The 23,097-nt window shown below is 45.0% G+C and overlaps 6 protein-coding genes across 15 annotated transcripts in view; 3 read left to right on the top strand and 3 right to left on the bottom strand.

Annotated features, from left to right (window-relative positions):
* Window positions 1-23,097, bottom strand: part of LOC118513483 (AF4/FMR2 family member lilli-like) — a 132,668-nt gene that overhangs the window by 47,416 nt on the left and 62,155 nt on the right. Inside the window, exon 1 of one of the 9 annotated variants that reach the window (XM_036059303.1) lies at window positions 1,421-3,442. The exons of the other annotated variants lie outside the window; for them this stretch is intronic. Within the exon in view, the coding sequence (XP_035915196.1) occupies window positions 1,421-1,811 (391 nt within the window). The 5' untranslated portion in view covers window positions 1,812-3,442. Of the gene's footprint in view, window positions 1-1,420; window positions 3,443-23,097 lie in introns of those variants that run through there. 9 annotated transcript variants of the gene reach the window in all.
* Window positions 7,538-8,494, top strand: LOC118513498 (chymotrypsin-elastase inhibitor ixodidin-like). Its single transcript, XM_036059343.1, has 2 exons — window positions 7,538-7,987; window positions 8,087-8,494. The coding sequence occupies exons 1-2, from the start codon at window positions 7,903-7,905 to the stop codon at window positions 8,290-8,292; spliced, it is 291 nt and encodes a 96-aa protein (XP_035915236.1). The 5' UTR covers window positions 7,538-7,902; the 3' UTR covers window positions 8,293-8,494.
* Window positions 8,645-9,502, top strand: LOC118513495 (threonine-rich protein-like). Of its 2 annotated transcripts, XM_036059340.1 has the most exons (3): window positions 8,645-8,794; window positions 8,856-9,242; window positions 9,305-9,502. In XM_036059340.1, exons 1-3 carry the CDS (start codon window positions 8,698-8,700, stop codon window positions 9,307-9,309), a joined length of 489 nt encoding a protein of 162 aa, XP_035915233.1. In that variant the 5' UTR covers window positions 8,645-8,697; the 3' UTR covers window positions 9,310-9,502. The 2 variants fall into 2 exon arrangements, with proteins under 2 accessions (XP_035915233.1, XP_035915232.1); XM_036059339.1 differs by having other exon boundaries at window positions 8,856-9,321.
* Window positions 9,596-10,158, bottom strand: LOC118513497 (chymotrypsin-elastase inhibitor ixodidin-like). Its single transcript, XM_036059342.1, has 2 exons — window positions 9,992-10,158; window positions 9,596-9,897 (listed from the first exon to the last, which is right to left on the bottom strand). The coding sequence occupies exons 1-2, from the start codon at window positions 10,074-10,076 to the stop codon at window positions 9,680-9,682; spliced, it is 303 nt and encodes a 100-aa protein (XP_035915235.1). The 5' UTR covers window positions 10,077-10,158; the 3' UTR covers window positions 9,596-9,679.
* LOC118513496 (venom peptide SjAPI-2-like) lies at window positions 10,483-11,256 on the bottom strand. Its single transcript, XM_036059341.1, has 2 exons — window positions 10,870-11,256; window positions 10,483-10,780 (listed from the first exon to the last, which is right to left on the bottom strand). The coding sequence occupies exons 1-2, from the start codon at window positions 10,976-10,978 to the stop codon at window positions 10,575-10,577; spliced, it is 315 nt and encodes a 104-aa protein (XP_035915234.1). The 5' UTR covers window positions 10,979-11,256; the 3' UTR covers window positions 10,483-10,574.
* LOC118513499 (chymotrypsin-elastase inhibitor ixodidin-like) lies at window positions 11,580-12,042 on the top strand. Its single transcript, XM_036059344.1, has 2 exons — window positions 11,580-11,708; window positions 11,788-12,042. The coding sequence occupies exons 1-2, from the start codon at window positions 11,642-11,644 to the stop codon at window positions 11,979-11,981; spliced, it is 261 nt and encodes an 86-aa protein (XP_035915237.1). The 5' UTR covers window positions 11,580-11,641; the 3' UTR covers window positions 11,982-12,042.

Genomic DNA, 23,097 nt, shown 5'->3' with positions numbered 1-23,097 from the left:
CAGTTGTTGGGGGAAAAGCTTGCAATAAAAACTCTTGGAAGATAGCTTTTTGGCAGTAATATTGAATTCTTTTAGCTCAGCTTAGCATTCAAATTGATGATTTTCAAACGCATTGAGCTCTATCATTTTTTGGCATACAAATGTATTATTTACCAAAAATGTGAAATCATTAAGTAAGGTTTGGGGGCGATCAGCGAAATTTTGAATGTTGCTGCAATCATCCCAGGTGCTTTTCTTTTGATTGCATCTCCTCTAAACTCCGCATCATCAAAGCGGAGCTCATGCGATTAAGATTTATTCATTTTTTACGTCATGAATACCCTTATCTGTTCCGTTTTTAATGAGGTAAAATAATAAAAAATGATAGATTTATTTGCACAAAGCAAAGCGATAATGATTACTTCGAGGAAAAACATCGCACCGTATGCAATCCCTCCCCAGCATAAACAGAAGGAGAGCTAAAGAAAATTGTGGAGCCTTACGTATCATAAATATACTCAAATTACTCTGTTAAATCAGTAGACATTATTGTAAAATACGATCAGGACTTCAATCTTTTGAGTAAAAGAATAAATAATCTTTTAAATCCTTTTATCAACAGCAGACATATCTTCATTTAATCTAATGCACAGAAAATTGTATTTCATTTTCAACAAACGGTTTTTAGCAGCCATAATCGTGCTTTGCTCCTTTTTTCATGATTATATAACCGATAAGGTACGCTTTTGCCTGCCATAAGAGTGGGCACGAGTTCCCACGGAAGCCACCTTGACCTTGGCAGCCTGCGAGGAAGATTACATCTAAGCTGAGTCTTAGCCAAAGGTAATGTTCACTTCACCTTCTGTTATATATTCAAAGCGAAGGTGAATCTCGCTGCATTCATCTTCATTGAAGAAAAACACGCTTGGAAAAATCTGTTTTCCACTTAAAACAGGTTGTTTTCTCTGTTTGCCGCTTGTACCCTTGTGAGAGGACAAAGAGACGAAGATTAAATCTTGCATTTAACTTTAGTTGTAAATTTTTTAAAACTGTGATAAGAGTCCATAAAAAGCCTTTGCTAAAACCCCTACTATCTAATGCTACATGGACGAGGGTTAATCAAACCCAGCGGCAGCGGATGAACGATAAAAACGGATTATGTTCGTACGTTTTCGACCTCGAAACTACCCCTCGGAGAATGATGATGATGATGATGATGATGAGGGAATGATAATATGAACGATGGTGACGATGCTTTGGATACCGTCGGATGATTATGATCGATCGTAAAGAGGGGGCAAGAATGCAGCGAATGACACATCAAAACAAAAAATGTTCTTTTTTTTAAAAAAAAAGGGATGTTGAAATGAGCATGTTGAAACATGGACAGCACAGAAGAGTTCCTTCTGAAGTGGGTGTGTGTGTGCCGAAGGTTGCTTACCCTTCATCGAGAGACGCTTGTAGCCGGGCGGTAGAAAGGCGGCCGGTGGCGTGATCGGAGGCACAATGTCCCAACCGGGCGAGATAACCTCACCCACGCCACCCAGTATGCCGCTGGCCGCGGACGGTCCCGTTGGGGTGGATGCGGTCGACGAAATGCCGGTAGTGCCCGGAGTTCCGGCACTGCCCGGCGTTGATGCGCCACTGCCTCCACCACCACCGCCGAGGGCATGATGGTTGCAGCCGCTGCCATTGTTGCTGCCACCGGTGTTGTTGTTGTTATTGTTGTTGTGGTTATTATGTAACTCCAGATTTTGCTTCTCGATGCGCCGCCGCCGCCGAATGCTCGGGGCAAACGTTTTCATCGTGGCCAGAAACCCTACGCCACTCATGATGCTGCCTGGTCAATATCTGCTCTGTGCAGGACACCCTTTCGGTTGGGCATTCAAATTTCCCAAGTGGGAAGAGTGGGAGTTTTTTGGGTTTTTTCTTTGCGTAGTCGTGTATCACGTGTTTTTCAAAACCGAAATCGAATATCTACCACACACACAGCACTTCAGCCACGAAGAAGGAATGTGTCGGACAATAGAGAGGGTAAAAGTTTTCTGCCTGGACTTTCCACACAAAAGTTGTCTAATTTTGAGGAGTTTTAGACGATAATTTTCACTACTTCCTCTTTAACATTAACGTTTATATAGATCTTGATGTACTTATGATAACAAACTCTTTCCTATCTTCACTACTTCACAGTAAAATCCTTGCGTCTGCTAGGCTTTTTCCCCCTACGGCACTACGAACTGCCAGTATGAAACAAGGTACACCGTATCCCTGCAGATAGATTTCTGTCCGACCACCAACACACCAGTAGATCCGCGCGCGCGTACATAAACGTTACAACCCGTGGCCTTGTGCCATGGCCTTCACCACCAGTGCGGGTCAGGGATTGAGGTTTCTGCAACCGGAAAATCGGGATTCCCGTGCCAAGGATTTCTGATTTCCGTTCCCTTCAGCCATTCGGGAGGCTTCAAAGCAGCAGACAGACGCGCGCACAATGAAACACTTTCCCAGGAAATTTGCTACCTTTCCTGCTCGCGAATATTACACAGCATCACCTCAAAACTTCGCTTTCAAACAATCGGCTCTCAAAAATATAGTTTATCTCGCTAAGATATTTCCTCTGTTCTCTACTGGATGATGATAAGTTGACGCCTCGTTTCTTGTTTGCACTACAATTTCGTTTCAATTTCTGGAGGATCATTGGTTAAAGCTTTTGATTTTATTTTCACACATTTTTTTCCGTAGCCAGTTCGCTCCTCGCATGAAGCGACTGAGAACCACGATCAACCGCAGACATGGGCTGTACTGAACCGTCGCCCTAGCGGCACTGCGCGTAAAGGCAAAGCCGGACAAAATTTTCCGATCACGTGCCACACTTTTTGTTGTAATAGTTGGGGATAATTAACCCTCCCTGATTTCACGAAGTTGTTCGTGCTGCGGGACGTGCCGTCGACGATTGCGTTGGAACTTACATCCGTTGCATGTATATCTGTCTGGAATGTCTGTTGTATAGCACAAAGAGTAGTTTGCACCGAACTTTGCAAACTAAAACGCACTTCAACACTTAACTTGATACCAGGGAACAGAATAAAAATAAACCAAATAACACAACAGTCTGGTCTTTTGTGTTCATGACCACCTACGGTCCATCCTTCTTGGTCACGTTAAACGGGCCTCACAGACATATTATCTTTTTTCTTCCGCAAACTCTTCACTCGCTGGGAAAACTTTACCGTACGATCGGGGTAGGAAAAACACTTGCAAACTAGTAGTAGGGAAGCGTTTTGAGGCGCAAACCGGGGACTGCACGCTTGTGGTTGGCCGTACATGAGACTATCCTCCTATCGGGTGACTGTTGTGTGAATGCGTGTATGCGTGCGTGTGTGCGCGTGTGTAGTGTGCGTACACGATACGCACTGAACCGAAAAACCGAGACCGAACTGAACGGGATCCGGAAAGTGACTGTGCCTTGTGAATTGAATCTCTTCCAACTTGGCCCCACCAGACAGCGCAACCAGCGCGTAATATCCTGACCGCTCGGCTCTCCACCTCTCTCGGTGTGTGTGAGCGTGTGTGTGTGGCTAGGGGTGCCTCTCTTTCTGTTTTCCTCATTCGGTCGTGCCAACGCAATCGCTGGCAACATTCCTGCTGCTCTGCTTAACGCGTTAACCGTGTGGTGGCCGGGTTCAACGTAAAATCGGCATTCCGACAACGTTCGTTGGCATTGGCTACGTATGCGGCGTCGCAATCTTGATGACTTTTCGTCATCAATTCTTGCCCGCCGTTTCTCGCTTCCTGTTCGAACCATCAAACCAATCACTTCCCCAAGGAAGAGAGCGTGAGCAGGTGTGAGTTTGGTTGAGAAAATAGAGGTTCCTTTCGGAGCGAGCGTCAACAACAACGGGGAAACTACACACAAAAGTAACGAACGGTACGATCGAAGGAAATCTCCTTTCTCTCAGAGCATGTTGCAAATTCTCTTTTCCCTGTGTGCACACTCCCTTCTCGGAGAGCGCAATTTGTGGTAGTAAACGTTTGACGAGCGACGATCGCATGACGGACAAAGAGCGAACGATAATAAAAACTGAATCGTGAAGGGTGTTGTTTGGCCGGGACGTCATCATCACAGCAACAGCTCGTAGCCGGGCAAGCCGGTTTGTGACAGGCAGAAATACACGCACACACATATATACACATACATACCACGTACAGTACCTACACATCTGTAAACATTAATAACAACTTTCACTCGCTACACAAACATCTGCACTTTGGGCATGATTCATGGATTTAAATCAAAGAGAGCGAGAGTTTGGAGCAGGCTCAAACGGTGAAATGTTAGAGTGAAAATCTTTAAATGCAAGGTGGTTCGATTTGAGCTACTGTACGAAAAATACGTACAATAAAAGGTACAAATGTAAACACAACCCAAAGGTAAGTTGAAGTTGAGATAAATATAGCTTAAAACTGGGTGAAGGAAATAAATCCAACATGAAATCATTTTTTCTATTTGAATGTTTAGTTTAAAACATAGCCTTAAAAAGACAGCACGTGCCAGGAAAAATAAATAATTAAAAGCAATAGGACATGGGTGAAGACGCCCAGTCTTTTGTAGAAAGGCAAGTGGGGTACGATGTTCCTGATTCAAGTCAAGTCAATCAAGACAATACACTTTCATGTTACTTTCAAATTTTAAGTCCATATTCATTTAATTATGCTACATTAACCATCACAACCAGGTATCTTAAATAAAGAAATAAAGAGAATTCTTGTTTTAAAGTAATATTAAGTAAACAACATTAATCAAAATTCATTGACGTTAGACAACAAATATATCATGAGCAATTTAAATGCTCTCCCAAAGTATTTGAAATTGGCATGGATATCTCGACCTTAATCGTACATCATCGTTACTGGTGGAGACGCCTGGTCAGGCGTAACTTCATTCAAGGCTGTTTCTACCAGCAAAAGTGTGTTCAGCTCGCGTTACGTAACCCGCTGGTAATGTGATACAAAATTCAGCCTATCCACATACATATTATAACACCCACACATACACCAACATGAAACAGTTTATCCTGACCGTTCTGCAATTCAGTGAAGTACGAGCTTTTTGAGTTACGTTCCATGCAAAACCCCTTTCCCATTAAGCCAACGATGAGGCTCAGCGCGCAGCTTTCTTGGAAAATCATTTCTTGAGCCTCTGCGTGCAATCAGTGTAAGTTATTCATTTCCCTCATTTTCCTCGTCCAGCTGAAACCTCGGCCTATCGAACCCCGGGGTCGACGCCGCGTAAGACCATCGCAGCTCTCCGGGAATCTTGGCAAATATGCTAAAAACGCCCACCCATTTCACTGAGCGCGAGTGTGTGTGTGTTTATGGCGGATGATTTACACTCAAACCACAACAGAGGAAAAACGGCACCCGTGACCACCTGACGGCAAACAAGCAACATGCCGCCGTGTGTTTTTCGTCACAAGGGTATAAACGGTGCTGTTACTCGGTCGTCGGGGATGTGTTTCATCTCGCGACGCTGTATGACGGACTGCGTATCGGAATGTGTGTGCGTGTGAGATTAGTAGGCCGTCACGGGAGTGTTTGTTTACCATTCAAGGGTTTCACCAAGGGGGAGCAGCACCGTAGAAAGCCGTAAATGAGCGCATTCACGTGACCGTTGCTGTTCTGTGCGAGCTCAGCTGTGCGTTTGAATCCGTACAAACTGTTGATAGGAAAACTATTGAGGTGTAATACTGGTATGAGAGATTTTCCTTTGCGTTGATGAAAATGGGAACAAGTACTGTCCAGAGTACGTAGGTAAGAGGTACGTGATTTTTTTTTTTTACAATTTCCCATCCATTCCGCTGTTTTACAACGTAAATTTTATATTCATACACACGTCACAGAAAGCAGTTGAAACGAACTAAAAATTAAAAGCTAAGACAACAAAAGATTGTTCATTTCGGTGAAACCTTTTGTTCGTTTCGGAGCCGAATGCGTGTGTTGCTGACAGCTCCCGGATAAGGACATTCAACCGCACACAAGTTCAATGAAAGTTTTCCCAGACACTCTAGCCAGCACACGGCGCTTGCTCGGTGAGTGGCAAAATAAACAGAGAATATACGGTAGGGGAAATAAGAGAACGTACCAAAAGACAGAGAGAGAGAGAGAGAGTTTTGATACTTCCCCTTCATAAGAGAACAGTCGTCTGTAAGAGAGTTGAGCTACTGTTTTGCTCGGCTCTCTTTCATACCAGCGCCACCCTGTGGCTTTGACAGGCGGACTTGTTGTTTGAGTGACCAAAATAGTCACACTAAAAATAGAAATCCCCTAGTAGGACGCCGTGAGTGTCGCCGGTAGCTCACCTAGCAACGAGTTCAATGTCGGGATGAGGGTTACGACGATGCGTACCAACGCTGGTGAATGTCACGCTTACAACACCCACCGGGGAACACCAGCCACACAACACTGATGACACAGTCTGATATTTAACGCTAAAAATACCGACTGGATCTTTCACGAGTTGCAGCACGTTGCTGTGCTTGCAGGAGATAGCCAGAATGGGTTTCTTCATTCACCGGGTCGTGGAGTAACCTTCCGATGATTCAATTCACCACCTGTCTGTCATATCCTTGATTGCTGCATGTGCCCGGCATCAGGGTTTACCTAACCCCTCAACCACAGGTAACGGAAGCTGCTGCTGCTCTCTTGCATCATACGTTCGATTCCATTCACACGAAGCGGATGAACCGACAGCATATCTATTTCTGTTTACAAACAAACAGTGCGCCCTTCGACCGAAAGATACAGAAGCAACCGGGCGCTCAGTTTCGTTGTCAAGTTCAGCATATTTTTGGCAGCGAGTTTTGCCCCGTCTGCTATATCGGTAGAGTGCGTTTACTTCAATCTCCCTACCGACCCGCGCGATCTTAGGAATTTGTAGCTTATATCCTCCACCTCTCCCTTACATCCGGAGTAAATGAAAGCGTTCGGAAGGTTTTATTTTTATGCTACCCAATGTTTGCACAGTTTTTCATTTTGAATGAAAACATGCTCCATCAATAAATCGAAATATCGGGAGAATCGTTACTGTGTTTACACATTTTACGTTAGTCGATAAACGTAGCGGCGCACTGCAATTCCGTTCCCTCATCGGCGACTTGGTTAGAAAGACTGATGTAATCTTTGTAAGCGGTACACGACCGGATGTTCGTACTCAATTCTAAGTTTTATTACCTTTTTCGACCACCACAACTATTTCATAATACTGCAAATGAGGACTCACCCGTAATAGACGATGGATAGAGAGAGATGGAGCGAGAGAGCGCTGTATAGCTAGTCATGAACAGCAAAGCAGTTATACCATATCAAACGGTCGTGCAAAACACAAAATCCATACAAAACACCATACGCTCACGGCGAGCAATAGAATAGGCTTGCCCTCATCTTAGAGCAAGGCGGGGTTGGTGCTTTGTATCGATTGCTTTTTCTTACGTTTAACAGGAAAAATCGATTCTTCCACATACCTGTAATGATAGAGTAAGAAAGAAAAAAAATATTTAGAGTGAGGTAAAAATAATAATTTTGAAACAAGTATATAACGGAGTAATAGTTTTAAAGATAGTCAAAGAACACACAGGATTTTTGATTTCAAGTTCAATAGCCGATATTCGCAAAGGACCCACACAACACACTAGAACGCTTCTAAACACACACGTCACACGCATACCAGTTGCCAATGCAAATGACGGTCGGAGTTTTGCAAAATTCCTCAGAAATCCGCACTTATTTCGGGTGCATGTTTGCTCAGGTGCGCGTTTGCAGTGTTCCTATCATTGCCGGCCCGTCTTAGAAAGCCGTGCCGTCTTTTAGCCTCATCGAACGACATACACACATCGTAGTGCATCGTGGAGTCGACGAGTGCTTGAAATGAAAGTTGCTATCCCGTTGCTGCTGTTTGTGACGCTACTTGTGGCGGGCCGACTATGTCAGAGCGTCCCGGACGGTGCAGAAGGTAATGTAGGCCCGCTCTCTCCTCTGACCGGTGATGGCTACGGCGTTTGATGTTTTGTAAAGCAATAACTTATGATACTTCGATACCGATTCATGCCAGACGACACCGAGGAGTTGTTCTGTAGCAACCCGAACGAGGAACCGCTAGAATGTGGCCCAGCCTGTGGGGATCGAACATGCAGCAATCAGCGAAGAAACAACGTGCTCTGCACGAGGCAATGCATTCCGGGATGCTTCTGCAAGGGAGGTTATGTGCGAAACTCGCGCAACATGTGTATACCCTCGTTTATGTGCTTTACGGGATGATATGTACATACGTAGTTGAATAATCATAAGTAGTATTAGGAATGTGTGATAAAATCAAAATAAACACGTGAGCAACAACTATTGAGTAGACTGTTTTTTTTAAACATACGTAAATCATAGTTTTGATAGCACTAATATGTCGAAAGAACACTTCTGACAGAGCTGTTGAACCGCAATAGTAACAGGTTAAAGTCCCGGGAAACTGTTATGGAAGATTCTGCAGATTGTTTGTACAGCTGGTCCCACCTACCAGACACAACAAGCTAGATTCGCTGTAATGGGTTTCGGTTCTGCAGTGTGTCTGCCGCAGCTACATGGTGGTTTTGGGATGGTCACCAAGATGGATGCCTCGGTTCCCTCCATTCACTCTGTTCGCCTCCGTCAACGAGCGAAGAAGTTCACGGTATGGCGCGTTACGTACTTGGACTGTTGCTCCTAGCGAGCAGCTTAACCGTGCTGTGTGCAATCCCAACGGACAGACCTGCCGGCGAAGCTGCAAGCGGTAAGACATCTTGCGAGACTTAAACTGCAAACAGCTATTACATCTTTCCTTCAATTTTTAGAAGCTCCACCAACTTCTTCCGTGGCTATCACTCAGTCACCGGCAACCTCTGAGTCTGCTAGTCAGCCATCGCCCGCTGCTGAGCCTGCTACTCAACCTCCGACAGCTAGTGAAGCAGCTACTCAACCTCCGACAACTTCTGAATCCACCACCATTACTGAGGAGCCAACAACGGAAGAGGAAGAAACTGAACCACCGGCGATCGTGTGTAACGATCCTCGCGAAATCTACGACGAGTGTGGCAATTCCTGTGGCGATCGTACGTGCGAGAATCTGAGACGCGCGGACGTGAAATGCTCGAAGCAGTGCGTGGAGGGATGCTACTGCCGCAATGGTTACGTACGCGATAAACTCGGCAGATGCATTCCGGCGTACCGTTGTGGTAAAGGTTGGTGGTAAAAAGCAGTACTTTGGAAAAAGGACATTAATCAGCGAAAAATAAATGTTTAGACTAACGTTTCAGAAGACCTCAACGGGTTACTGATTCCACTGATCTTAGACAACGTTTTTGGGATGACTTGAACTGACGTGGATAGAAGTATGCGGACATCATTCAAGTTGCAATATTGCAACTAATACTTCGAGAACCTCTGATATCAGCTTGAGAATTGAGCAATAAAATGCAGATAATAAATAGTCAATCCAGAAGCTGCTATTTTTTTATCATGCACCAAAATTCTTGACCTTGGCGATTAGAGTAGATTAAGGCTGTTTAGTGTGCGGGAAACCTAACATTAGATATGGCATAATCACAATCTATACTTCACGATCAGTTTTATTCAAATTTATTTTTCCTCTCACAGGATAACGTAAAAGTGCATTGGCCTAGCCCATCGTGGAGCACATGTAAGATGGGACGCACCTTCTCGACTTGTTGCGCACGTACCCACCCTTGCAGAAACAGCCTTCAATACAGGCACGCCTGCAGCTCACATCATTTTTGCGCTGGTTAGCGCAGGTACGATCGCCACACACCGGACCACAATCATCGTACGTTTCGTTCGGATCGTTACACACGATCGGTTCCGGTTCCTCTTCGGGCTCTAAAAAAAAACGTTTTGAAAACGAAAACCGCGTTCGTTCAGTTCAATACAACTAACAAAAGAAATCCCGCAAAATGTTGTTTATCTATCCTACCGCTTCCAGTAACTTGACCCTGGCACACTGTCAGCAAAAACACCACAGTAAAGACGATCGCTAAGATGCCCGTTTCGATCTTCATCGTGCACAGAGATCAGATTGTCTGCCCTTCACCTGACGTCAAACGGCCGAGCACAACTAAAACGGGGCGTAGAGTTTCATCCCGGGCTAGGCAAACCTCGGTGAGATATGGTCACCGGCAAAAGCTGGAAGCGGCAAGCAGCTGAGCAAACACCGCGGTTCGTTCACGTCGTGTTTGAATGCTCAACTATCGTACCGCGTCGGTGTGCATCGGAACCAGGATAACGAAGATAGGTAATACGTTGTTTGTTTCTCGGGAAGGTTACATTGTTAAGATCATGGTCGGATTCGCTTGCATTTGGTACGTGGAAATAATACGAAATGGACGATTTTTCAACTTAACTCCAACATGTTAGCTGTTGCTGATCAGAAGATTGTTCTAGACACCAGTGAAACATGTTACTACCAAATATACAAACAATTTATTGCCATATACACTGGGTACAATTCTTTGCCAAACCGCACCCACCCACCTCGCGTTCCACCACCCTCCACCACGTTATCCAAAGGTGGCACAAGCGTACGACGGTATGCAACTGCCGCTACGGCTCCGAACATAGCCTCGGTTGCAAAAGCAACCCTCCTGACACTGGCGGCCACACTGGACATCGTTTCGGCGAACGTTCGAACAGGTCAAATCACCACAACCGCTACCACATGCGTCATAACTTTCGTTCACTCTGTTGCATTCCATTTCCGGTTGTTCTAGGGGAGTAACGTAGAGGAGTGTAGGGAAACGAAAGCATAATGCACTGCTTCGCTCGGTGGCTTCGGGTCAATAAACAGTCGCCTACCTTCTTCCTCGGGTACGGATGCCTGGGCTTGGACCATACATCCAATGGTCAGCAATGACGATATTAGCACGACGAACGGCAATAACCGGGCCACGGTGAAGTCAGCCATCTGATCTGTCCGGGAAGGAAGACGGTACTGTTCCGCAGTAGTCCGCACGTTGCCAAAACGATCGTTGGCACAAATTAATCACCAAGGATAGCGTTTCGGTAGAATTACTTTTCTGCACTTGGACACTTGCGTAAATAAGGAACATTCGCCGGAATAAAGGTTGCCCGGGACACTGATTTTATGCTACATCAAACCCATAAATGTTGAGGTAAAAACCCTTTAATCGGGACAGATCTGAACAATGATCGGTAGTGATTATTTCAAAACTTGTCGTGAATAGCCAGATTTCTCTAGAACAAATACGCACCAGAATGCAGTTGCCGCACATAAACGGTACTCTCCGCTCTCGGTTTCATTCTTCGAGCTTCAGTTACTTGCTTTACCATGCCGTAAAACAAGACAACCTTAAGCTTCTCGTACCTTTCGTGGCGAGCCTTGGAGTACATTTCGTCTGGTTTGTAGCACATTTGTACTGCGCACAATGTTTGCACAGTTTGTATTGCCGGATCGGTACGACACGGGGCCCCGAATTCGGCCAACGAATCGCTACAGTCCCCAACCGCTAAAACACACTTGTGACGATGAGTTGCAGCTTGTCCACCGTTTCGATCGGATCGCTTTGCCTGCCGTAAATCTCGTGCCAATTATACGTTCCATTCAAGCATGAAGCTAATATGTGTTTGTCTGCTGGTATTCAGCTTTGGTCTGCTCGTGGCCGACGGTTCCGACGGTAAGCCGATAGTTCCATAGCGCGAACGAATGGGGCGATTGAATATTTCATTGTAACCGAAGATTGTTCCCTTTTCCAGTGTGCCGGTACGGTGAACGTTGGCGATGCTTTAGTTCCGAGTGTGAGAAAACTTGTAGCACGCTGAACACTAACACGGAGTGTACGGCAACGTGCACCAACGGGTGCTACTGTGCCGCCGGGTTTGTGCGTACTGCCTTCGGTAGCTGTTCGCCCCGGTATGTCTGTCGGTATAAAAGTTCCTTCCGCTTTTAAAACTGTAATCGTGCATTTAGACTAGCAGAGTAATGGAATAAATGCAATCTGTACAACATTCGTTTTGATGATCAATTAGAAGTTAACACAGAAAAAGTAGAAGAAACTCTTTCAAAAAAAGCAAGTAAACAACCAATTATCATTCAGATACAAACTATTTATAAAAAAGCGCGAATAATCAAACAAAATTATGGTAATGGTATGCATAGTTGCAATCACACTTTCCCAACATCCTCAAGACGATGGCTGGAGCTTAGCTTACACTCGCCAAACGAGCGAGAAAGCGAGACATACGAGAGTGAGAGAAAAAGCGCGCTCAATATCTCAGGGTCCGTGCGCGTGACTGTTGTAGAAATTCAATATCACCGGTACTTAGCGTTAGCGATATGGCGGGATGAATATAAAGTAACTCATTAGTATGTCTTTTCAACAGCTGTCAGACTAAAGCCGAGACGATCCTTCTTCGACCGATGCAAGCTGGCAGTTGCCTAATGAGTGCCATTCGAAGTCATATCAGCAGCTGGTATGATAAGAAACTTGCGATGACATTTTTGCTATTGCTTCGTTCAGTGAATTAAATTTTCTATTTTCCATTTTGGTATAATTCAGCAACTTAAATTGAAATGGAAGAAAAATAATTAATTCTAGACGAAATATTAATGCGGCACCTGGGGTAGGATGAGCAACGGACAATTTAAATTCAAAATTTTGACCTTAGCCGTTGCATACTTTTCGGCGTATGTATATCCAATTAAACAAACGTTGTGCAACATGACAGCTCTAACAATGCAAATGATTTTCCTTGATTTATTTGCCAGCAAAATGGTTCAACGAACTGGAACATGTTGCAATCAGTAAGCCAAACGGAATGGCACAATCCAGTCATGTGAAGGCGGCAGAGGAAACCCAAAGCACACACACACAAATCGAAACAATCAATCTACGATTTGAGCAGGTCGGCGAACAAATACACTAGGAAAAACATCGGCCCTACGGATTTGCCCTGCCGAACGCCTCGTGCTAGTGTGTGGAGACAAACAAACAAACAATTTATCGTGCGAACTTTGGGGACAAAGAGACTCAACGCATACATACGAATCGTACCGCACCGATGATGACTATCTGCACCGGGAAAGCCACATCATTTCCGGTTTGTGTGCACAGTGTGGGATACCGGTGTGGAGAGAAATTGAAACTATTAAGCCATAGTTTCGGTGGCATGTGGGTTTGAAAAGATTGATGATGGCAGGAATTGAATCGCCCGTATAGGTGGGAGTCACCTTCCTTCAGGCAATCCAATCGCATATCACACCGACGGCTGGTAAGGCAACACGCCTATGACGCAGCTAATGCAGAGCCTAGGACAAGCTTGGTTTGCAGTCCCGGTAAGCGATCAGCTGTCGACACCTTCGACCGCGTTTTCGGGGTTTCTGTTTGATTAATTATGTGCTTGATTTATATCCAACTTCCAAGGAATGGATGTGACCATAAAGTTACAGAGTTCCTTGAATATCCCATACAACATTATTATTTTAACATCCATTTAAGCACCGTGCCCATCATACAAACAGTCTTGGCAAAGCGCTTAAAGTCCAACAGACACGGTAAGATAATGAAATCAATGACGTAACACTTCATTCTGATTGTCCAACCCCCGATAAGGTGCGTTATATGTAAAGAAACACACATTCCACGAACCCGCAGCAACATTTCCCTGAATTCACACTGCATTAAACGCGGGCATACGTTATCTTTGTTTGCTTACTTTACTTCGCATTGTTTGTCTGCTGATTAAACTTTAACGGCCCTCACCAAAAAAAAAGCCCTACGCGACCAAACAACGGCGCAAAGTATGCTCGTCTGCTTATCGATAATCGGAAACTAATTGGGTCGTATATCCCGCGCGGCAAGCCGATTGTAAACATTGCAAATTCCAATGCAGCAAACAAAAACCCGTCCCGGCACGGTGTGTTAGGTCGGGAATACGATGGAAAAGACACATTAAAACGCTCAAACTCAACTTCTTGTGGCTCACCTTTGAAACAAGCACAACCCATGATGTAGCCCATCATTGGAGTGGATGGTGGTTGGTCTACGAAAGGTAGTACGATCGAACCTACAACCCGACGCTGCTGACGATAGCGATGACGATCGTCGCCGACTGGCACAATGGTTTAAGCGCTTCCGTTGCCGTTTACTGGACGACGGCAGGTGTTTCCGCCGAGAGTACCGATTCCGTACGACCGGTTGCCGGAGTACTAAGGTTCGACTACTGAGCACCAGAGGCCGCTGGTTGTCTGCTGCTAGTGTGACGCTGGTTTGTTGTGCGGGTCGTCGTGTCGTTGGTTGATAGGGATGTAGCGGTTGATTATTTGTCGCGCAAATAGCGCAATAGTAGGTGGCGGAATACTGTTGCCGGCTCGGTGTAGTTGCACAAGAACAATAAGCCCAGGAACAATGGCAGTCGTCCCGGTAGAATTGACAATTGTGTCGACGATGACGCCGTCGCGTGGTTGCCTCCGTCCGGTTTGCGTATCGATTCGCGCCCTGCTTAGGCCGTACGGTGTTGTCGGTGGTGTTACTGTAGCTTGCGTTTTCGTCGTTCCCGGTGCCGGGTGCTGCGAAGCGTTCCGTACACCGTACAATGCTTCCACAGCCGGCAGCTCCACCGTTATTGTTGCACGTACTTGCCCACGAGTTTGGTCGGAGCAGAAAACGTCGCAGCACGGTGGTGACTTTCATCTCCTTGCGGGCGCCTGTACAAGCGCCTCCGCAGTTGATTAGCCTGGGATTCACTTTCCCAGCAAAGCCTCGACTCTACTGCGCTCGAAAGTTCATGTCGGACCACCCTGGGTGCACTTCCGATGTGGTCATACAATGCTGTAATTTAGCGGTGGTGTTAACGTTTTCATCACGTGACACTTTACAATCGATTACGGAGCCCACAATTCAAGCCCAGTACATTCACCTTCGTGCAATTCTTGATTATTATCGGACCGATAACTGTGCACTTTTTTTTTTCAACTGTAATAAACACTGCAATAGGGTGAGGTAAAACACGCAACACACAACTTTGATGACGTATTAAACCATAGCAAAAGACCTTCCGTTGGACACAAATTTCAATTTCTCGATATCACTATTGCAACACCGACAAAAACTTCACCACATAAAGTTGAACCAGGTCGAGGCACCAAGATGGATGAACATCTTCGTATGTTTTTTTTTTTTCGCGCATCCGTTTAACGCGATGTGACTGCCAAACAAAACAGGACAAATTGAAAAAGTTGCACTCTCAGTACACTTCTTGCACTTCTTCCCCAACAACAGCAACACACGCACGCACAATAGAAACAACACGACGTCAGCGAAATTGTACACTAAAACACGTTCCGTTCGTTCGTTGCTGCTGGGGCGCATTTTCTTTGTACGGCGGGGGTCTATTAAGCTAAGGATGTGCAAATACAATGTTGCACCACCAACAGGGGAAAAGCACGGTGGAGGATATGCAGATGCTTTTGTTATTGCTTCATGGTAAGCGAGGCTTTCTTCCCTCCATTCGACATGCTGCAATTGTTTGTCTTTCTGCACTGTTCTCCGGCGCGCACAAACACACGGTCAAAGCATCGAAGTTACACGCGTCGACCCAAAGTTTAAAAATTGCAATCACCATTAGCTAGACACCGTAACACACTCGTTGCACTGTGCGTCATGGTGAGAGCGACGTTAGGGAAAAAGAGCGAGCGAGCGAGAGAGAGAGAGAGCTGTCGTGTGTAACTTACAAAGTGACAGGAAAAATTATCCTTTTATTTTTGTTGGAAATAGGTCCATCCAACACGCACCATCCACCACCCAGCTCTATATTTGGGTCGATTATTATTAAGACCTCAAAGCGTACCGTGGTGTAATAAAATTTATAAACTCACACGTTTGAAGCTATTGCAAAGTGCATTTGCGGACGGTGCAAGTGCCCAAGGAGTCTTAACGAACCTTAATGTAGTCGCTGAAAGGTCGATGATGTATGCGTGTGAATATCGCGTGAGATTAAAGCCAGGGGTAAGCGTTTACGCGGACCTGAGCTCCATGGGAAACTAACCCTAAAAACTCGTCCAGAAATGCGAGAAACACTGAAAAGAATTGCGTGACTATGCTTCATTTGGAACGTCCCCTCGATGGAAACCTAAGGGGACCACCATTTAACCCCCTTTCTAAACCGCTTTTCCAAAGGTTTGCAAGCGCAAAGAGCAAAAGCAAGTTCCAGGTCCAACAGTTGTAGCGCTAGAGCAGCAACAATTTCTGGGTGAGAAATATCCTTTCAAAACTAAATTCACTGCCAATGATTCATAATTTTGCACACTGCCAAATGCTATAGTCACAATTTTAGGTCACATTACATCAACTCTCCGTGACCGGGTTACTTCCAATGTTTGTTGATTGTGGTCGAAGAAATAGGCAAGCAGGCACATCTCACTATTTTCTCTCACCTCTTTTACCACACACACTTAACGTAATCGTTTCCATCCCTTACACACTCATGCAAAAGACGTTTTGTTTCTGCTTGTCGGATAAAGACGGCTTTTAAATTACTTTACGACCACTGGGCTCAAAAAAAGGGCTTCTAAAATGCTGAAAATGCACTAGTGTTGATGCACGCGCGTTACTGCTCGCTTGTCTGTGCACCGAAGACGCATTGACGCTAGTGTAGTGTTATGTTACTCGCCAAGCATACCGGCGCATTTCGCAACCTGACACGTACGCACACACACACACTACCAACACCACCGAAAAGGATCCCTGTAGAGAGACAGATGCGTTTAGACTTCACCCGGCCGTCTAAAGGCGCGTTGCATTGTTTACACGTTTGTATTGGTGTAGCCCACGAGCGTGTGTGTCCTGCGCATGTGCACCAACTGTCAGGAGCAGGGAGCATGCCACATGCTCCTGTCTGCTGACTCGACAGACCGCGGACTAGTGTTTGTGAACGAATCCCGACACAAAAAGAAGGATGGAAAACCGGCTTGTGTCTGCAAACGCTGGTGTTGCCACCAACACACACACACACACGCAACCCTCGTTGTGTGATAATAATAATTGCTTTTGGTAAACATACACGCACGCACACACACACACCCAGAGCTGTAGGAGGTGAGACCACGAGCGCACGCCAGAACGGGACAACAAAGCTTCATTTGTCATTTGACTTCGTCTAACGATTTGACGTCCAACGAGCCGCGGCAGGGCCAAGAAGTCCATCAGGCTTTTGCCTGATGCTGACAAAGTCATCGAAATGGGAAGCGATGCTTACTGAACCCGAACGGTAAACGACCGTACCACCATTGACAAGTGAGAATATAGAAGACGAGAAACGAGAAAAAACACACGAAAACGATAGTAACATGATGACAGCAGTGATGGTGCCGAAAGCGTAAAGCCATAAACGATGGCTCCGTCGGCGGATCGTTCGGTTTTTGCAGTTCTGCCTTCTTGCGATTAGTGGTAATGAGGCTCTTCAACCGTGATGTGACGCTTTTACTGATAAGAAGGTGCGTCCTGCAAGACATAAAAGTGAGTTTTTCTTGAGTAATTCGTATCCAGGGAAAGGAATATCCTTCTCTCTCTCTCTCTCTCTCTCTTGCCTTTTCAATTTTTATTGAATTGAGCAATTCCTGTTCTTTACCACTGATAAGTAGGTAATAGGATTAAGTGTTTAAAAATATATGAGATTGTGGTGTGGAGTCATTCTTGGAGCTTATTTTGCTTAATTTAAACCGGAAATGGATATCTAGAGTTTCCTGTTTGCTTGCTTTTCTGAGCATAAATTAGTCTTAATCGAATACGGCTATTCATTTTAAACACGTAGAAAAAAACGCTTTCAAGTGTTATCTGTTAAGAGTCCCCCAAGTGAATCATACTTAAAAGTGTGCCGAATCTAAAAACTTTAGTTTCCAACTGCACTTCAAGCAAGCTCACTACGGCATCAAACACTTTTCTTTTTACGCTCGACTGCACAACAACTTCGAGGGGGTGAACAAGTTTGGCCTCATGACACGTGGCAGGAAATAATGATTATCACACTTGTTCCCAAAATTGCACACAAACACATAAATTTCCACCCACAAACGCATGCTTTTCCCCCCGAATGAGTTCCTTCATACAGACGCACGGGGTGCTCGGACGACGGGCGATGGAATGAAGCTAAACTTTAGCTATCATCAATTAATAAAACAATAGACGCTTGCCCTGTCCTGCTTTTCCTTCTGCTTTGCCTCTTGCCACTCACCGACAAGCCACACCGGGAAAGGACTCACACAAACACACACACTAAATTGTGTTAGGCTCGAGCATTCTTCCTTTGAGTGCAAAAGTTTTCCACTGTAGCCAAACTTTTCCCCCACACACATACACAGATGAGAGCGAACCATTTTCCCGGCAAACTAAAATCGACCGAGACGACGCCGAACGGACAAAACTTTTGGTCCCAGATCATTGGGGCCAGTTTTTTGCATTTTTTTATTCTTAATGCATCCACTATCGCCCACAAACTTTCGTCTGGAGGCCGTTTTGCGGAGGAAGAAGGCCGGAAACTTAACGATAATCGTTACCGTTATGGGTCATTTCCGGACTGTGTTTTTCGAAAGAAAAAAGCCCCATGTGTAGGGGCCCATGGTACGAACATTGCACAGGATTAAAATCGTGCAGTTAGATGGAAATTGTATGGCGAGCAAGGTGGTACATAATAATGCTTTTTTGTTAAGAAAAATCACATAAGAAAGTATTTATAATTAATAAACGTGTGTTGATATCTAATTCCCTTTATTTGGTTTTGAATGATCTCAACTAGCTTTATCTACCTTAAAAACCACAAAAGTCCGAAAGTGTTTAGCACACACCAATAAAAATTAATTCCAATGCCAAAACTCGAAAGCTTTTATTGCTTAATCCAGCTGATCTCTTCCCCTTACCAAAGCGCTAACCGGGGTGGGATAAACGAGCGTAAATTGTCGCTTAACACGATGCAGCACGGTGGCCCCACTGATCCACATCTGAATCCACCCGCTGGGATACAGGTACCATTTGGAAAATCTCACCGGTCAACAGACACCAGGCGTCTCCATCGGGATAGTTCGAACCAAACGATCGGCGACCGGCCGTCTCCATTGTGGTTTAATTTTATCTCTCTCGGTCTCTGTCGCTCCCTCCGGGGAATCGATGAACCGTAACGGCATCCTCGACCGATGGTAAATACGCCGATAGGGTCACTGTAATGATACTGCAGTTCTAGGAAGCTGCACGGTTTTCCATCGCATCGTGCAGTGAGCGTTACTGCAGCCAGTGATCGTTTGCTACTACTTTCCCAATATTGCAAGTTTAATTTTCAAACACTGCTTATTAACCGGTTTAAATTGCAGCTTCTTGCACACGGCTACAGAATTTGGCAATAATAACCGTATGGCGTTTCAGTATAGACTACCGGCAGGGCCACCGACCTGGAAAGCCGAAACCGATTTTCTTATTCTAATCCATACGTGAACGGGAATTTTGGGCTCAACACACACCCCGCATTGGAACACAGCACATTATAGGATTATTCGTTTTCCAAGTATCGTTCTTGTCTCTTGGAAGGGATAGCAAATGAAGCCAAGAAGAGGCGACACAACCAAACAGCCACACGCTCGGGAGCTGTCACATTGCTCGAGGGTAAAGGCGTGATGATGAATATTTTGTGCGCCCATGTCTCATGGCTAGGGTTCTATTTTTTATAGCTTATTTGGCCGCCATTCTGTGCAGCTCAATTGTACAGCAAAAAAAATGAGCATTGATTTTTTCAAGAAATTACGACAAAACAGGAGCAACACAAAAATACATACAATCAGCGACACAGCAACCCTTACTTGAATATTTAGCTCCCGCTGTGGCATTGGTGTGTCTGCGTAACAGTAGCTTTTTTAAACATGTATGTACCATTTGGGTGCTTTAAAACGATTAGTTGACATGTATTTCGTGCAGCAAGCAGCAAGAAGCCATTCAAGCCAAGCATTTTCTCCCTGTGTTCATGTGGAGTGGTTTTACATTGATTGTGCATTGTTGAAACATTGTATGAAAGCCAGGTCTGAAGGAACCTCTCTCCAGGCTAGTGTATGTAGAAATCATGAATTATTCAAACCCCTTTGCGCCTAAATTAAATTTGCTAACCTTCCATCAATTACATGCTCTAAGTTCATTTTAAAACTATGCTCAATTTGTTCAAACTACGGCAAAACTACATCGCTGCAGGGAAAAAATCTCCCTTTTATTTGTGCAAACATCTGACATTCATTTAACTTAACCTCCTTTTCTCTCCCTCTCTCGCTCTCTTTCACTCTTAAAATTCCATACACCATATGGTTCGCCAGAACTGTGTTTACAAAGTGTTAACGATGTTAGCAGTAATTATTTAAATTATCTCCGCTGCAGCGTTTTCGCCGCTTTGGAATACCGCTCGATACCGAGATTCGTTCGCTGTGCTGGCAGCATAAGCAAAAGGGGTAACATCCCAGCATCGAAGAAACACATTTGCCCGCTTGTACTTGGTGGTGGTTCTGATCTGCTCGGCGGTTGCTGTTAATCACCAACTATCGTGGGGCAAACTCGATGGCGGTGGTTGCCATCCGAGACACCCAGGATTAAATTAAATTAAGAACTAAAGGCAAAACCCCCTTTTTTGAGGCCAAATTTGCGTTCTATCGGTGGCGAAGTTCTGTCGATATTTGAAGTGTGAAAATCTTCATAAAACGTCCAGAATATTAACACAATAATTTATAATTTTTCTCTTTCGGTTGCCTGCCAATAATTCATCTCTTCATGGAAATGTCGTCTACTACCTCTTTAAATACACATTTTCCTGGTGAAATTTTAGCACCAGCATACAGACTGTATTTAAGTGCCATTGAAAGGAACAATCATCCCTAAAAGGCTAAAGTAGTTAGCAGCGACAGCCGAGCATATTACAACACTGCCAACAACCGTATCGAATCACCCTTTCGACAAAAGGGTTCGAATTAACGAGCGCGAATGCTCTGCAACCACAATCAGCTTACCAGAGCGCGCAAGGTACATTTGGGCGATTTGTCTTTCACTGCTCTGCTCTCCGTCTGGTTGATTCAGACGGCCGAAACGGTGGACAACTGGACAGCCGTCTGCCGCAGCCAAACTAAGCTCCTAAGACCAGTTAGCTCATATAACATGCTAGATGAAAACCCTGGACAGACGGAGAGAGGGGGAAGGAACTAAACAAGCTCTAATCCTACCACCGAGCACACAAACAACAGAAAGCGAGCAGCGTGTGAGGAAACATGCACACCACAAAAAGCCCCGTTTCACCGTGCGTGCGTGAACCCTTTTTCACCTCCGCACGTTATGATAGGACCTGGGTCTGGTCATCGGTTCCGGGCAATCGGTTATCCAGGCTTTTTTGGGGCTTCACCGAGGCAGACACACGGACAAGGTTTCCAAATGGGTTACCCGTTTCTAAACAAAACAAAACCAAAAAATATATACTCCGACGACCTTTCGTAACGACGCAAAAAGCTTTCCGAAAGCACCGGGCGCAAAACTCCGGCCAAGCGGCACCTTCGTAACTGATCTCGGGTAAGCTCGATTGATTTCCAATCTGGACCCTTGGAGTTGGCTATTAAATGGCATATGTATGGTTCGCCGCGCACACGAGGCTCTCCCTTCTACCATCAAAATGAGCACATAATAAAACTCTAATTTTACCTTGCAGATAAAGTTTGCACGACGGAAGACACGTTTTTACTGTGTTGAGCCAAGCTGACAGGAGACTTATTTTGATTGAAAGGCCCGAGCAGAAGAATGACACACCGCACAGCTTTTTTGGTTCCTGGTTAAAGGTCCCGCGAGTGATTGTTTCGCCGAGCATGAATTTTATTAACTAATGTATTTTTCATGTTACTTGGGAAACGCAACGGGTAAATGTTATTAGGCTGATTAAATTTTGAGTACTATAAGCTTTAAATACTTTTAAAAATAGTTAATAAATAAATTATTAATTCATATATTTTTAATAAAAAAACAAAAACTTTCATATGATAGAATAGCACGCATTCGGAAAAGGCAGAACATCAATTACCCGCGACGCGATAACCTCAATTTTCAAAACTAATCAATCGATCGCAATTATCCACCCGATGTTGCGTGAAATGTCCTCTTCCCGTCCGTCCGGGTGGTTTGACCAGGTTTTTCTGTCGCTCCCCACGCATTTGACCGAGAAAGGACAGTCGTCGTCGGTTTTCATCAATTTTCTAATTTAATGAACCCAACGAGCAGAACCGGATCGAAGAGGTCGTCCGGCACAAATCGTTTAGCGGCGGCGGAATAGGAAAAAAATAAACCAGTAGGAGCAAAAAAATGCTATGGGAATTTGTGGAGCAAAATGGGGAAAAATTATCGACAAGAGTGACTCTTTTAGCTGGCACAATCCCTCTCACCCACCGAATAGCCGAAGCGAGGGCAAGTTTTGTGAAATTTCCCACAAAAAAGGCCTCCGATTTATAAGTGAGCAGCACCCGCGTGGGAAGCAGCAAGGTTAAATAATTGAGAAAGCTTTCATCCGTTGGCTCGTACAATTCGAGCAGGAAAACTTTTTTTTTCCCCCCCATAATATCAGGATGCGGGAACGTTGGTCTGACGCGCACACACACACAAATTCGGGGTTGTCCGTCCGGAGGTGTTACGGTTGAGGGCTTATAAAAGAACTTCCCCACAGCAAGCACGCAACAACAAAAATCTGATGGCAAAATATTTCATTGATGAGCAAAAAAGCAGTGAGCCATTCAACCGAATCGAGCCCCGTCAGGGATTGGAAAACTGGTGTCCATTGAGCAAAATTTTCGGTTACGTCACGATGTCAACGGCGGGCATGACAATACCAAAAGCGGGCCAACAAATTCATGGCACAGGGTGCAATCATGTGAGTTCTTGTCGGGGCTCTTGAGCGGGATCATAAAATGTGTACACACGCGTGGTGGAACCGGAAATGCTTTTGCACAAAAACAAAGGGCGCAACATTTTCGTGTTGCTCGGTCGAGATCGGACTGGAATGAGAAATTAAAGTCTA

Source organism: Anopheles stephensi, chromosome 3, assembly GCF_013141755.1.
Source record: "Anopheles stephensi strain Indian chromosome 3, UCI_ANSTEP_V1.0, whole genome shotgun sequence".
Classification (NCBI taxonomy): domain Eukaryota; kingdom Metazoa; phylum Arthropoda; class Insecta; order Diptera; family Culicidae; genus Anopheles; species Anopheles stephensi.
The sequence above is the reverse complement of the archived record's forward strand: the minus strand, read 5'-3'. Positions and strand labels throughout refer to the sequence as shown.

Excerpts from the sequence above, each read along its gene's own strand:
- LOC118513498 (XM_036059343.1), top strand. The coding sequence starts at position 7,903 with ATGAAAGTTGCTATCCCGTTGCTGCTGTTTGTGACGCTACTTGTGGCG. Across the intron at positions 7,988-8,086 it reads CGTCCCGGACGGTGCAGAAG|ACGACACCGAGGAGTTGTTC; the intron begins GTAATGTAGGCC and ends GATTCATGCCAG.
- LOC118513495 (XM_036059339.1), top strand. The coding sequence starts at position 8,698 with ATGGCGCGTTACGTACTTGGACTGTTGCTCCTAGCGAGCAGCTTAACC. Across the intron at positions 8,795-8,855 it reads TGCCGGCGAAGCTGCAAGCG|AAGCTCCACCAACTTCTTCC; the intron begins GTAAGACATCTT and ends TTCAATTTTTAG.
- LOC118513497 (XM_036059342.1), bottom strand. The coding sequence starts at position 10,076 with ATGAAGATCGAAACGGGCATCTTAGCGATCGTCTTTACTGTGGTGTTT. Across the intron at positions 9,898-9,991 it reads GGGTCAAGTTACTGGAAGCG|AGCCCGAAGAGGAACCGGAA; the intron begins GTAGGATAGATA and ends GTTTTTTTTTAG.
- LOC118513496 (XM_036059341.1), bottom strand. The coding sequence starts at position 10,978 with ATGGCTGACTTCACCGTGGCCCGGTTATTGCCGTTCGTCGTGCTAATA. Across the intron at positions 10,781-10,869 it reads ATCCGTACCCGAGGAAGAAG|AACAACCGGAAATGGAATGC; the intron begins GTAGGCGACTGT and ends TTACTCCCCTAG.
- LOC118513499 (XM_036059344.1), top strand. The coding sequence starts at position 11,642 with ATGAAGCTAATATGTGTTTGTCTGCTGGTATTCAGCTTTGGTCTGCTC. Across the intron at positions 11,709-11,787 it reads CGTGGCCGACGGTTCCGACG|TGTGCCGGTACGGTGAACGT; the intron begins GTAAGCCGATAG and ends TCCCTTTTCCAG.